The sequence below is a fragment of the Ruditapes philippinarum genome, unplaced genomic scaffold, assembly GCF_026571515.1.
Source record: "Ruditapes philippinarum isolate M1 unplaced genomic scaffold, ASM2657151v2 ctg2796_1_1_1_1, whole genome shotgun sequence".
Classification (NCBI taxonomy): domain Eukaryota; kingdom Metazoa; phylum Mollusca; class Bivalvia; order Venerida; family Veneridae; genus Ruditapes; species Ruditapes philippinarum.
In genome coordinates, this window is record NW_026867353.1 from 95,512 (window position 1) to 108,695 (window position 13,184).

General features: G+C 35.8%; 1 protein-coding gene across 8 annotated transcripts in view; it reads right to left on the reverse strand.

Moving 5' to 3' along the window:
* Positions 1-13,184, reverse strand: part of LOC132735798 (diacylglycerol kinase delta-like) — an 88,315-nt gene that overhangs the window by 19,149 nt on the left and 55,982 nt on the right. For all 8 annotated transcript variants that reach the window (XM_060722794.1, XM_060722795.1, XM_060722793.1 and 5 more), the window contains 8 exons: positions 12,071-12,191; positions 11,543-11,653; positions 10,935-11,093; positions 9,796-9,841; positions 9,088-9,201; positions 7,244-7,378; positions 4,210-4,349; positions 547-658 (listed from right to left, as the gene is read on the reverse strand). In XM_060722794.1, coding sequence (XP_060578777.1) covers positions 547-658; positions 4,210-4,349; positions 7,244-7,378; positions 9,088-9,201; positions 9,796-9,841; positions 10,935-11,093; positions 11,543-11,653; positions 12,071-12,191 — 938 coding nt within the window. The remainder of the gene's footprint in view (positions 1-546; positions 659-4,209; positions 4,350-7,243; positions 7,379-9,087; positions 9,202-9,795; positions 9,842-10,934; positions 11,094-11,542; positions 11,654-12,070; positions 12,192-13,184) is intronic.

A 13,184-nucleotide genomic window follows, 5' to 3' on the forward strand; every position in this document is an offset into this window, starting at 1 on the left:
TAGCTGAAAGCTTAAAATTTCATTCTCTAAATTTTGTAAGAAAGGCAAGCTATTATTGCAGCTGTATAAACACATCTGCAGATGTTTCCAAATTTAGAATTTCACCATATATTTGTTGAATGTTGCCAAAGCCAGTGCTTGGGGACGTGGAAGGTAGCTTGCAGCTTCCACTACCGTCCAACAGGCTCAATCAAACCTGACCTGTAAAATTTCAAATTCTGCCATTTTTTGGGCATTTTATAAGGAATTTATTTTCTGTATTTTGCTAATAAAGTATATAAAAAAAACTCAGAAAAGAAAAATTTTGAGAAAAAAAAAACCCCACAAAAACAAACTATTTTTGTGAATTTTATATACCCGGTACAAATGATATTAAAATTGTGCTGTAAACAAGTCTTATAATTAATATTATTCCAAAATAAAAAAAATAGAGACAGAGGTTTGGGTAGAATGTGACAAGTTTTGTGTGCAATGTTTTAGATGTTTTGGCTTACTTCACCAAACATTAACATTAGATGTTAACACTAGACAATGTATACCACATACCTCTGACAGACGTCCGGAAGGATACAATCTATCCAGATACTCTGATGCCCTTGTTGCCAAGGGAAACAACTCCTGTTCTATTGAACTGTATGTAAGGGAGGCAACTTTGACACTGCAAAAGAAAAATATATGGTGCCTGTTCTTGAAATTTATATTCAGACCTTCCTGCGTCAATTTTACCTGATATAGGGAATTAACTATGTAAACTAGAACTATCACTAAATGTGATTAATACCCCCACAAGACTGTGCTTTGGAAATGAGGATGTTATACTGCCCTCACACATACCTCGCGACCTTACTGCGACCTTGCTACGACCCAGGACGCAGCACAGTCGCCATGGACGCAGCAGGGACGCAGCGAGGTCGTAGCGAGGAACCCAAGGACGCACAAGGTCGCAGACCGTCGGCGACTATTTTGAACATGCACAAAACAGTCGCAGAAACTCTGCGTTCTTGCTGAGTCCTGGTTAGGTCGCCGTGGGATCGCAGTGGAGTCGCCATAGTCGCAGCAGCATCGTAGTAAGGACGCAATAAGAACGCTATAGACGTAGTACACTCGTACTAAGGACGCCGTAGAGTCACCGATGAAATTACAAGAAATTGCTCGGAAACCTTTGGCGACGCTACTGCTACTGGTAAAAAATATTGTTTTTATAGACGTAGCAAGAACGTAGTAGGGTCGTCGTACAGTCGCAGGACACTCGCCGGACAAACGCAATAGTCGTCGTAGAGTCGCCGTAAGGACGCAGAGAACATAGCACGGTCGCAGCTGGGTCGCCGATGATCGCCGTAGGGTCGCCTTGGGGACGCAATACAGTCGCAGTGGAAACGCCATGGACGTAGAAGGGTCGTATTGAGGACATAGAGAAAACGTACTGAACACAAGACTGCAGAGCCCCGGACCGTCTCCGAGAAAAATTTGAAAGAAAACCAACGATTTTCGAAAGAAAAATGCTATTTTACTAGTTTCAGGTCGCAGTAAGGTCGTGGTTTATGTGTGAGGGCACCTTTACTAGTAACAGAATACCTTGTAAAAGAATTGAAATATAGAGTTATGGTTGTGGGAAATTAAAGATAGTTGTGGTTCTTGTATGTTGCATTTCCTTTCAATGTGGTTGGCCATTGATAAAGTTTTATTGAATTACTCTGTAATAAGTCCAGAAAGACAAAGAAAAGGAACAAAGGACAATAACTCTATAAATACTGAAGATGAAGTTATAGTTCTTGTGCACTGCATTTCCTCTTATTGTGCTTGACCATTGTATGAAGTTGTTTTGAATTCCAACCAGTACGTTTTAAGTTATGCTCCGGACAAGGAAAAGTATCAAAGGGCAGTAACTCTGTATTTTGTCAAATTGGAGTTATGGCTCTTGTGCACTGCACTTCCTTTTAATGTCCTTGACAACTGTATGAAGTTGTATTGAATTCCAAACAGTAGTTTTCAAGTTATGCTCTGGACAAGGAAAAGTAACAAAGGGCAATAACTCTGTAATTAGTCAAGATGGAGTTATGGTTCTTGTGCACTGCCCTTCCCTTTATTGTGCTTGACCATTGTATGAAGTTGTTTTGAATTCAAACCAGTAGTTTTCATGTCATGCTCTGGACAAGGAAAAGTAACAAAGGGCAGTAACTTCTTTGATAAGTCAAGATGGAGTTATTGTTCTTGTGCACTGCACTTCCTCTCAATGTGCTTGACCATTGTATGAAGTTATAATGAATTGCACAATTAGTCTTCAAGTTATGGTCGGGACAAAAGAAAGCAATGGAAAAGTAACAAAGGGCAATAACTCTGTAATTACTTTAGATAGAGTTATGGTTCTTGTGCACTGCACTTCTCCTTACTGTGTTTGATAATTGTATGAAGTTGTTTTGAATTCCAACCAGTAGTTTTCAAGTTATGCCTTGGAGGAAAAGTAACAAAGGGCAATAACTCTGTAATAAGTCAAGATAGAGTTATGGTTCTTGTGCACTGCACTTCCTCTCAATGTGCTTGACAATTGTATGTAGTTATATTGAATTCCAACCTTAAGTCTTCAAGTTATGGTCCGGACAAAAGAAAGCAATGGAAAAGTAACAAAGGGCAATAACTCTGTAATTACTTTAGATAGAGTTATGGTTCTTGTGCACTGCACTTCCCCTTATTGTCATTGACAATTGTATGAAGTTGTTTTGAATTCCAACCAGTAGTTTTCAAGTTATGCCCCGGACAAGGAAAAGTAACAAAGGGCAATAACTCTGTAATTAGTCAAGATAGAGTTATGGTTCTTGTGCACTGCACTTCCTCTCAATGTGCTTGACCATTGTATGAAGTTATATTGAATTCCAACCATTAGTCTTCAAGTTATGCTCCGGACAAGGAAAATGCAACGGACGTCTGGACCGACCGACCGACCGACCGACCAACCAACCGACCACCGGGTGACTCCTATTTACCCCCCCAAACTTCGTTTTTGGGGGTATAATAATAAATCAGGCATAACAAGGCACCAATACCACAAGCATAAAGCTTTACTAGAGGCACTGCAGGCAACACATCTGTGTAGACTGACCAGGCCTTATACTATAAACTGCTATACCTCAGTATTCTGACATTTCAATTAATAAAATATACAAAATTAAGAACCAGATAAGATTTTTATATAGAGGATATTTGTTTGTTTCAGTGTAAGATCGAAAAATATTTCACCGAGTGAACACCAGATGCAATATTTTCCACGAGTGGCGTAGCCACGAGTGAAAATATAATAGCTGGGGTTCACGAGTGAAATATTATTTGATCTTACATGTAAAACAAACAAATTTTCTGTTTATTTCATGATTTTTTAACGATTTTTACACCATTTTACTGATTTTTGCCGCGTAACGTCATGCTCTTATCTTCATGACGTCATCAAATAATGACGTCACAATGTTGAAGCAAAATATAATTCCATGATTATTTTTAGATTTTAGATGTTTTTCAGCACAACGTTCGTAAATATTTATGAACTACAGTTATCACGTACATTTGTTATTATGATTGACTACAGTACATTTCCGCTGAAAAAAAACATTCATTAATGATAAATATTTTATTTTTACGCCAAATATAGTTCGGCTACTGTGAAATTATATTTGGTAATCATTACTGTGAAATTATCAGAATATAATTAACCGTTATAATTCAGTAATCTACTGCAAAACATGTAAAAAAATAAGTTAATTAATTTAAGCATAGTAAGAGTACAAATACTTTCCACTTAAACATTTTGGACTACATCGCATATGATATCTGCCCTTTATTAGAGCCTATTTATCAAACCATTCAGAAATGTCTTAAATGCCTTGTATTTTAATTGAAAAAGTCGAGACTGTGATTTTTCTGGACAACTTACAAGTAATTTCACTCTTAATCTTTTTTTTTAAATTTTTTATGTGATAAAAATAAAATGGGAATATATATTTTTTAATATTGTCCATAAATACTATGTGTCTAAACTTTAAGCACTGTATTGATAATTAAGAAAGCAATTTTCTTTGAACATAAATGATAAAGAATGAAAAAAAAAAAATTAATTTTGTCAAAATAATAATTAAACATATTCGGGTAGAATTGACTTTTTCCTGACTTGATAACATTTATGATGTAAGTGGACAAGTCCAACATGCAAGCTACACTTACATTTTTATAAGTGCTGATGCCACCTCCACAAATTTCTGCAGGGACTCGGTCTCTTCGGCATTCAGAGAGTCTGGCTTTAGGGCAGCTGAAGGCTCTAACTTCTGTTTCTCTGACCAGGACTTTAATACTGTTTCAAATGACTGAAAAAAATACGTCAATAAAATAATTATTAAATCAATGATTGCAAATTTACTGCTAGGCTGAGTGGTTAAGGTCATTGGCTTCAAACAATTTGCCCCTCATTACTGTAAGTGTGAATCCCGTCAGGGACTTTGGATTGTTCATGTATGGAAGCTATTAAGCTAGCTTCCATTACATTGGAAGTTCTTCTTCGGTACCTGTTTGTGCATGAAATAATGCACAGATGGTCTCTGAGGTCTTCCTCCACCAGTTAAGCTGGAAAGTTGCGATGTCATCTCTACTGTGTTGGTGCATGTAAAACTATGAGTCACAAAGTATCAGCATAAATTACCTACATCTTGCCAAATATGCAAAATTTTAATCTATGAATAACAGGGTAGAATTTTGATGACAAAATTAATATATTCTGTCATACCTTGCATTACTGTCATACAATGTTTCAAAACCTTGTCAGGGGCAAGCCCAAGAATGGTAACACTTATTGCTTAACACAGGAATGTTCCAGGAACCAATTTGTTTGTTGCAATAACTCGAAAAAAAATTCAATGAACATATAGTGTCCAACACAATATAACTAAAATCAAATCTGTACGTACTAAGCTAAAAATATATTTTTTTTAAATTTATTTTACTCATCTGGCTTAAAAGTGTATAAAGCTAATATTCTTTGTTGCCTGCAGTTTATAATTTGAATTTTGAGAAATAGTAATTCTAAAAGGCTTGTATGAAACAAGAGGGCCATGATGGCCCTGAGTCGCTCACCAGAAACAACGGCTTTACAGTGTTGGAAATTATTCTTCAAAAGAACTTGCTGAAAGGCAAGTCCAGCTCTTTCGGTAAGTTCAGCTCAACTTTAACTTGCCCCTCTAGTAATATACTTTCGCAACACTGATTGTTTTAGCTTTTTTTCTTCATAATAAAAAATAGGGCAACACTCATCTAACCCATCATTTCATTATTCACTATATAAATTGAAATATTTTGCCCTAATATTTTGGAAAGGCTTTGTTAAAAATATGTATGTTGCAAGTGTGTTCCTATGAGACTATGTAGAATAAATGCAGAATAAATGACCACTAGAGCAGGATTAATTTTGACTGGACAATTTTTTTTATAACTTTTTTGAATGAAAACACAAAATGTCACATGCAAAACATGTAAGGTGTAGATGTTTGAAGTTTACAGTTTGGGACAACAAATTTTTTATACATTCTGTATGGTAACATAACTGTACCTCAAAAAAAGACAATAGGTCAAACATTGTAAAAAATATGAAAAGTAGGCCAGTTGATATCAAAATTCAATTCAGCATCAGAAATTACACCCCTAGTCCAAATTTCAAGTCTGTATGTCAAAAAACACAAGAATGAAGGTCAAATTATTATATCAAAAATATAACAAGAGGGCAATGATGGCCCTGAGTCGCTCACCAGAAACAACTGCTTTTCAGTGTTGGAATGAAATATATTCTAATATAAAATTTGAGCATAGAATATGTTTAAACAATAATTTGAAGAAATGCCATGACCTTGGGTATTTAAGCTTTAGCTTAAACGGGGCTAATCAAATTAATATGAGCAAACTTGATAAAAGACTACCTAAGAATGCTACAAAGTTTGGTGATTATTCATCAATTGTTTCAGTAGGAAATGGTGTTTGAAGGTTTTTTTCTATTTTTAGCTTTAGTGGTCCCTAAAAGGGGCTAATCAAATTAATATGAGCAAACTTCATAAAAGAGTACCCAAGAATGCTACAGACAAAGTTTGGTGATCATCTATCAATTGGTTCTGAAGTAGAAGATGTTTAAAGGTATTTCTATTTTTAGCTTTAGCGGCCCCTAAAAGGGGCCAATCAAATTAATATGAGCAAACTTGATAAAAGATTACCCAAAAATGCTACAGACAAAGTTTGGTGATCATCCATTAATTAGTTCTGTAGGCGAAGATGTTTAAAGGTTTTTCTATTTTTAGCCCTACAGACCCCTAAAAGGGGCCAATCAAATTAATATGAGCAAACTTGAAAAAAGACTGCCAAAGAATGCTACAGACAAAGTTTGGTGATCATCCATCAATTAGTTCTGTAGAAGCAGACGTTTAAAGGTATTTCTATTTTTAGCTATAGCGGCCCCTAAAAGGGGCCAATCAAATTAATATGAGCAAACTTGATAAAAGACTACCCAAGAATGCTACAGACAAAGTTTGGTGATCATCCATCAATTAGTTCTGTAGAAGAAGATGTCTAAAGGTTTTTCTATTTTTAGCCCTAGAGACCCCTAAAAGGGGCCAATCAAATTAATATGAGCAAACTTGATAAAAGACTACCCAAGAATGCTACAGACAAAGTTTGGTGATCATCCATCTTTTAGTTCTGTAGTAGAAGATGTTTAAAGGTTTTTCTATTTTTAGCTCTGTTGACCCCTAAAAGGGGCCAATTGAAATGACATGAGCAAATTTAAGTGTGACTGTCACAAGGATGCTACAGACCAAATTTTAGGTAAATCTGCCCAGCAGTTTCAGAGAAGAAGACGATTGTTGACGCATGACGACGGACGCCGGAGTATCCCCCTTTGATACTAATAGCTCACCCTGAGCCTTCGGCTCTGGTGAGCTAAAAAATGTGAAGGCATATTTCCTTTTGAGATAATGGCTCATGCACGAAATGATTGGTAAACAGTTAAAAACATACTTAAAATAGCAACATAATTTTTTTTTTTTAGAACATTTTATTCTGTTTACCTACAGTTTTCATGTGTGATAAATAACAGAAATATTCTGTCCATAATCTGCCATAACATTATGGAAACAGCATAGTTTTAATGTTTTTAAATTTGATAAAAATATTTCACCAGATATAGCTTCATACCCTTTAAAAATGAAGTGAATTTTATAAATACCCTATCTCTTGTCAGCATTTGTGCTCTGTTTTTATGCACAATACGAATATATCCTGGTGGCTGTATCCATGCTTCCCCATCCACTTGAACAGGAACTCCCTCATCTCCCATTATCATAATCTTTACAGTCCGACACTGAAAATATCACATTTTTTTTCATACATGATACAAGTTTATCTTGCATTATCAGACACTATTTACTCTTTACACAGATACTACCAAATCCCACCCCACCCAAAAAGGCAAGTCATATGAATGAAGTCATTTAACAGTCATGAAAGAAATTGTAAATTCCTACACTACTACAAGAAACAATAGGGCCAAGATGGCCCTAGATCGCTCATCTGACCAATCACTCATCCAAGCAATAACCGGGACAAGCATCATGTTTTATGACAGCTGAGTCAAAAATATGGCATCTAGAGTGTTAACACGGTTTTTTCATATTTGAGCAGTGTGACCTAGTTTTTGACACCAGGTGACCCATATTCGAACTTCATCTAGAAATCATCAAAACAAATTTTCAAGATTTTTCTATTTTTAGCTCCTGTGACTTAGTTTACAATTCGAAATGACAAATGTTCGAACTCATCCAGGCAATATCCTAGACAAGCATCCTCACCAAGTCTGATGACAATTGAGTAAAAAATGTGTCCACAAGGGTTTTGCATATTTGGGTGGTGTGACCTAGTTTTTGACCCCCAGGTGACCCATATTCCAACTTGATCTAGAAATCCTCAAAACAAACTTTCAGACCAATTTCCAGGATATTTGGATGAAAACAGTAGCTACTAGAGTGTAATCAAGATTTTTCTATTTTTAGCTCCTGTGACCTAGTTTTTCATCCAAGATAACCCATGTTCGAACTCATTTGAGCAATTACCAAGACAAGCATCCTGACAAAGTTTGATGATGATTGAGGCAAACATGTGACCGCTAGAGTGTTAACGAACAAATGTGGATGGACGACAAATGACGGACATTCAATGATCCTAAAAGCTCACCCTGAGCTAGCCCAGGTGAGCTAAAAAGGACTATATGAAAATATCAGTTTCGTAATTTCTGTGATTAATATGTAATATGCTAGAAAAAGAATCAAATACTGGCTGTCATTGCAGACAGGAATATCTAGCTCTCTGGTAACTGTTAAGTGGAAATTCAACAGAACCGTCATAAACAGTTAACTCCCAGATAGATATTCCTGTCTGTACAGTGTGATATTTGTTTTTGTTAGTGAAGATGAAAAGTGAAAACAGTCTATTATCTCTTTTTGTGAGCTTTTTTTAAAAATATGTTTAAGTAACAGAAACACAGTACATGTGTGAGTCTAGCACATTGTGAATCATGCATTAAAGCAGCACGCCTCTAGATTCATGCTATTTTTCATGAAAAATTTGAAAATGTATTTGAATGAGTAATATTGTGAAGTATCTAAAAGGAAGCAATTTACACATTATCCATGGCCCTTAAAAACCACGTAAATTACCAAAAAGTGGTCAAAATATGCATAAATAGCCTTAACTGCGTTAGTAATGCAGTAGAAATATAGTTGTAAATACTGAAAATTCACTCATCAATCGCACATAATATGTAAAATATTACATGAATCTTTAAACTTTTTACTTTTCCTTACATCTAAATACATTTTTCTCAAGTTTGATTTCATTGAAATATTTTGACTCATCTGGAGGCATGTAGCTTTAAGGATCATAACTTCAGAGAAAATATATGAATCTTGTAATTCATTTGTAAAAAGCTGCAATCTATGGACCCTAAGACAGCCTTAAAATCCAAAGTACACTTTTGACCGTAAAGTCAGTCTGGAATCCCTAAGTTAGTCTTACTTGTGCTATCCTATGATGCTGTAGGTCTAATACTCTGGACACAGCCAGCTGTGTGCTTCCAAAAACTGCTACAACCTCCAGAATCTTATCATCAAAACTCGGAGCAGAAAATGTCTGAAACAACAACATTCTTATCTGATGAATTTTATATTTATAACATAAAAATAAACTTTATATTATTCAAAGATTACATCTCCATTTTAAAGCGTATCATTTGATAAATATTTCTGAAATAAAGAAAACAACAGAGCCACTGTTACCAAACTGTGTTATATTCTTGACCTTTTTCCCTGCCTGAACCATGATTAGCCTTTGCCACCAGTATAGAGCTGGGCCTTTGTTTTGTTTGGTTTTACGGTGCATGAACCACCACACCTGCTGGAGGGAAGAGATGCATAGACTCCAGTATTTCAAACCCATTTAGTCGCCTCTTACGATCACACAGGGATAAACAGTGGCTGCAATTCTGATGCCTCAACCCTTCACCACAAGGGGATAGAGCTGGGCCAGCCTGCTCATCTATGAAGTTTGATCAGGTTTTGCCAACTTTTCATCTTGATATCCTTTAAAATGATAATGGGCAGTTTCCAAAAAAGGAAGCTGGGCAAGTCCATTAAAGAAATTAAAGTAATGTAGGTTAAGTATTATTTAACATGTTATTCTTTCAATAAACAGTTAATATCATACCAAAAATGTTACAAAACTTACATCTACTTCCTTCGTACCACCCCAGAAGTTTGATCCACCTCCAAAACTGAAAAAAATACCCCATAAACATGTTTTATAAAGAATCCTCTTGTTTATAATAGTTTTATGTTCTTGACAGGCTTTTCATACATGAAATAATAGTATTTTGGTTCATTGGGAATATCGTTAATGGAATATTAACAAGAGCTATTGGTAGAACAGCCTGCTCTACTGTTCTCAGTGCTTGGCAGTAATAAAGAATTTTCTAATTTCAAAAGGGGCCATAATTCTGTCAGAATCTATGGCCTCCTACTATGCTCTCAACAAATATGTGTGTGTAGATTCAGCCAATTCCCTTCAGTGGTTTCTGAGATACTTAACTGCATGCAAAAACTGAACCAGTGTGACATTGATGATGAAGCCTGGTTGAGTTCAATGGCTCCCTATTCTCCAAGTAGTCAAGCTAAACATAAACAATTTATGCAATTATAGTGGGCCAGGACTTTTATTCTGCTCGGGGAATTATGTAAGCATGAAATCATTTAAATTCCTTCACAAATAATAGGTATTACATCATTAAGTATATTAAAGTAGACTTGCAACCTTTCCTATAGCTGGTAATTTTTAGATTAACTGCATTTAACAGAAAAATAAAATACCAAGGAATATTGCGGATGACAATTGCCTGAAGACTTTGAACAACCTAGTATTTTCTTTTCTTCTAGCAGAACAGTGTACAGATAAATCATTATTTTATTTTTTTTTGGTTTTACGTCACATTGACACAGTATAGGTCATATTGCAATGTTCCAACTTTACTGGTGGGTGAAGACCTCAGGTGCCCTTCCATGCATTATTTCAGGCACTAACAGGCACCTGAGTAGAACCACCGACATTCCTTAAGCTAGCTGGATAGCTTCCTCACATGAAAGAATCCAAAGTCCCTGTTGGGACTCGAACCCACAGCGGTGAGGGGCAAGTGGTTTGAAGTCAACTACCCTAACCACTCAGCCACGGACACCCCCATAAATCATTAAAACTTCTAAACAAATAATGGGTATAACACCACTCAATTTATTGAAGCAGAATTACAATATTTACAATTTTGATAAGTTTTACATAGGCTATATCTACCTGTAGAAAAAAATATATAAACATACCTTGGAATATTGAGGATAACTATTCCCTGAAGACTTGGTAGTGGAATTCGTTGCCCATCACATTCTAGTTGGACCCGTTGATCAAAGTTTTTATAAGTTTTTTGCAATATCTCCTTACCCCCTAATACGCCATACCACATGAGGTTCTTTGTTCTGCTCCTAAAACCCCGATTGATATGTTGTTACTTTCTCAATGGCTTAAACACTTTTAAGTTTAATCAAATTTTATTGTATATTACAGATAAAATTTCACAATTATACACAATTATACATAAATACATTAATGTAAATATGCAAAAGGGTCAATGGACCAAAAGTTATAACATAATCATGGGCTGTCCACTTTCAAATCAATCCGTACAATGAAAAGGTCATATGGCGACATTTCAGCTTTATTCGCGGAGGGAGACCTCAGGTGCCCTTCCATGCATTATTTAAGGCATGAACAGGCAGCTGAGTAGAACCACTGACAAATAATATGAAATCAGCAAAACTGAACCACCAAGCCACAAAAGACTATTAGAACAGGATAGCCCAATCACTTACTTTATTTAACCAACACGCAAGAAGGATTTGTAAATACTGTTTAAATGTATAACTTCACTAACCTGCATTTTTCTGGATGCTCGTCCCTTTTGTTCTGAAAGTCGAGTGTGATTTTTGCATCGAGACCTATACCTAAATAATTGTTCATCACACATTTCTCTGTGTACTCCTCACTAAAACAAAATAAAACTTATATAAATCTATTGCCTACCTTCTATATTTGCTGCCAGGACTGGCTGGTAGTGTTTTATTATCGTGTATTTGTTTATGTTTTAGAAACACAGGAATTTACTATTACAAATACATTTAGATGCTTAGTTTTCACTATGTTAATCATACATAAAAAATACATAAACTATCAACCCTTTAATGAATAAGAAATGAATAAAGTGGGTCCTGTAAACCTGTCTTGCTGGCAACAAAAACGTAAATAAATACAGGTATACACTTAATACACACACTCTTTTAACAAAGGAATTTTGACAAAGGAATATTTAACTTTAACCATTTAACCATCCTTCAAATATTTCCCATATTCACCTAAAATCTATATTTTGTTCTAGTCATAAAAAAAGTTTTTCTCAACTTACAGTGGAATTTCCTCTTCTAAGAGAGGTGAGGCAGCAGCACACAGGGCATCAGCATTTGCTAGTAACACTTTACTGATAAAACTTCCTCCAGCCAGCTTCCCTGCTATAGAGCTGCTTAAACCTGCAATGAGATAGCACCTCCCTTATTATAAGGTTCTTTGTCTTCAATCAGCATATTTCCAGTAACATAACTAGCATTGTATATATAAAATATAGACGCTCCCCCTCCTCCAGCCCCCACACACACAGTTGTCAGTCAGCAGATCATTTTACACACTAACAAGGGCAGATCTACTGCTTTTGCCACTGGTTTTTGTTAGCATTATTAATTCAAATTTTAAGATTAATTTTCACTTAACATTCATCGCTTGATTTCCTGGTGAAAATCATAGTTATATGCATAAATTATATAAGCCTGAAATCATGTTATATATGAAAATTTGCTATGTAGTCATTTTTGTTAACATATGATGATCAGCTTTGTTTATTCAAATTTAAAGCATTTCACAGTATATAAGCCCCTAAAATCTACAGACAGACCATAGGACATCATGAGAGACAGACAAATGCGAATCGATATGCCCCCCTCCCCCATCCCTAAGGGACATGAAAACAATAAATTCAGTAATATTTTGCATATAACATGAATGTATAGCATTATTTAAATGATGTGCTCTAAAAAGTTGGTAGCTTATTCTTTTTGTATTTCGCTGCTAAATTACTCAAACTTTGAATTGACTGTCTGCAGATTAACCTTTTCCCTTATATAACCGTGTTTCGACGGCTGTTTGCCCCCCCCCCCCCCCACCCCCTTTTTGAGGCCTCAAACAGTGAAAAAATGCCCAATTTAGACCCCAAACACTGTTTTCCGTTTGAGAAATGTTGTTAAAAAAGTGACCACTTTTTCGGCGCTGTCCCCCATCCAAATATAACATCAGGGGGTTGCCAGAAGGGGTATGTGCCCCCTTCTGTTTGGGGGGTTTGAAGGGGGGCGGAGTCCCCCTCATCGCCAAGAAAATTTTGGACATGTGACAGGCTAAAAATGGCCTCAGGTCGATCTTAGGGTAACTAGTAACTGACACTGAAAAGCCTTTTACTCTATCTCAATTCATTG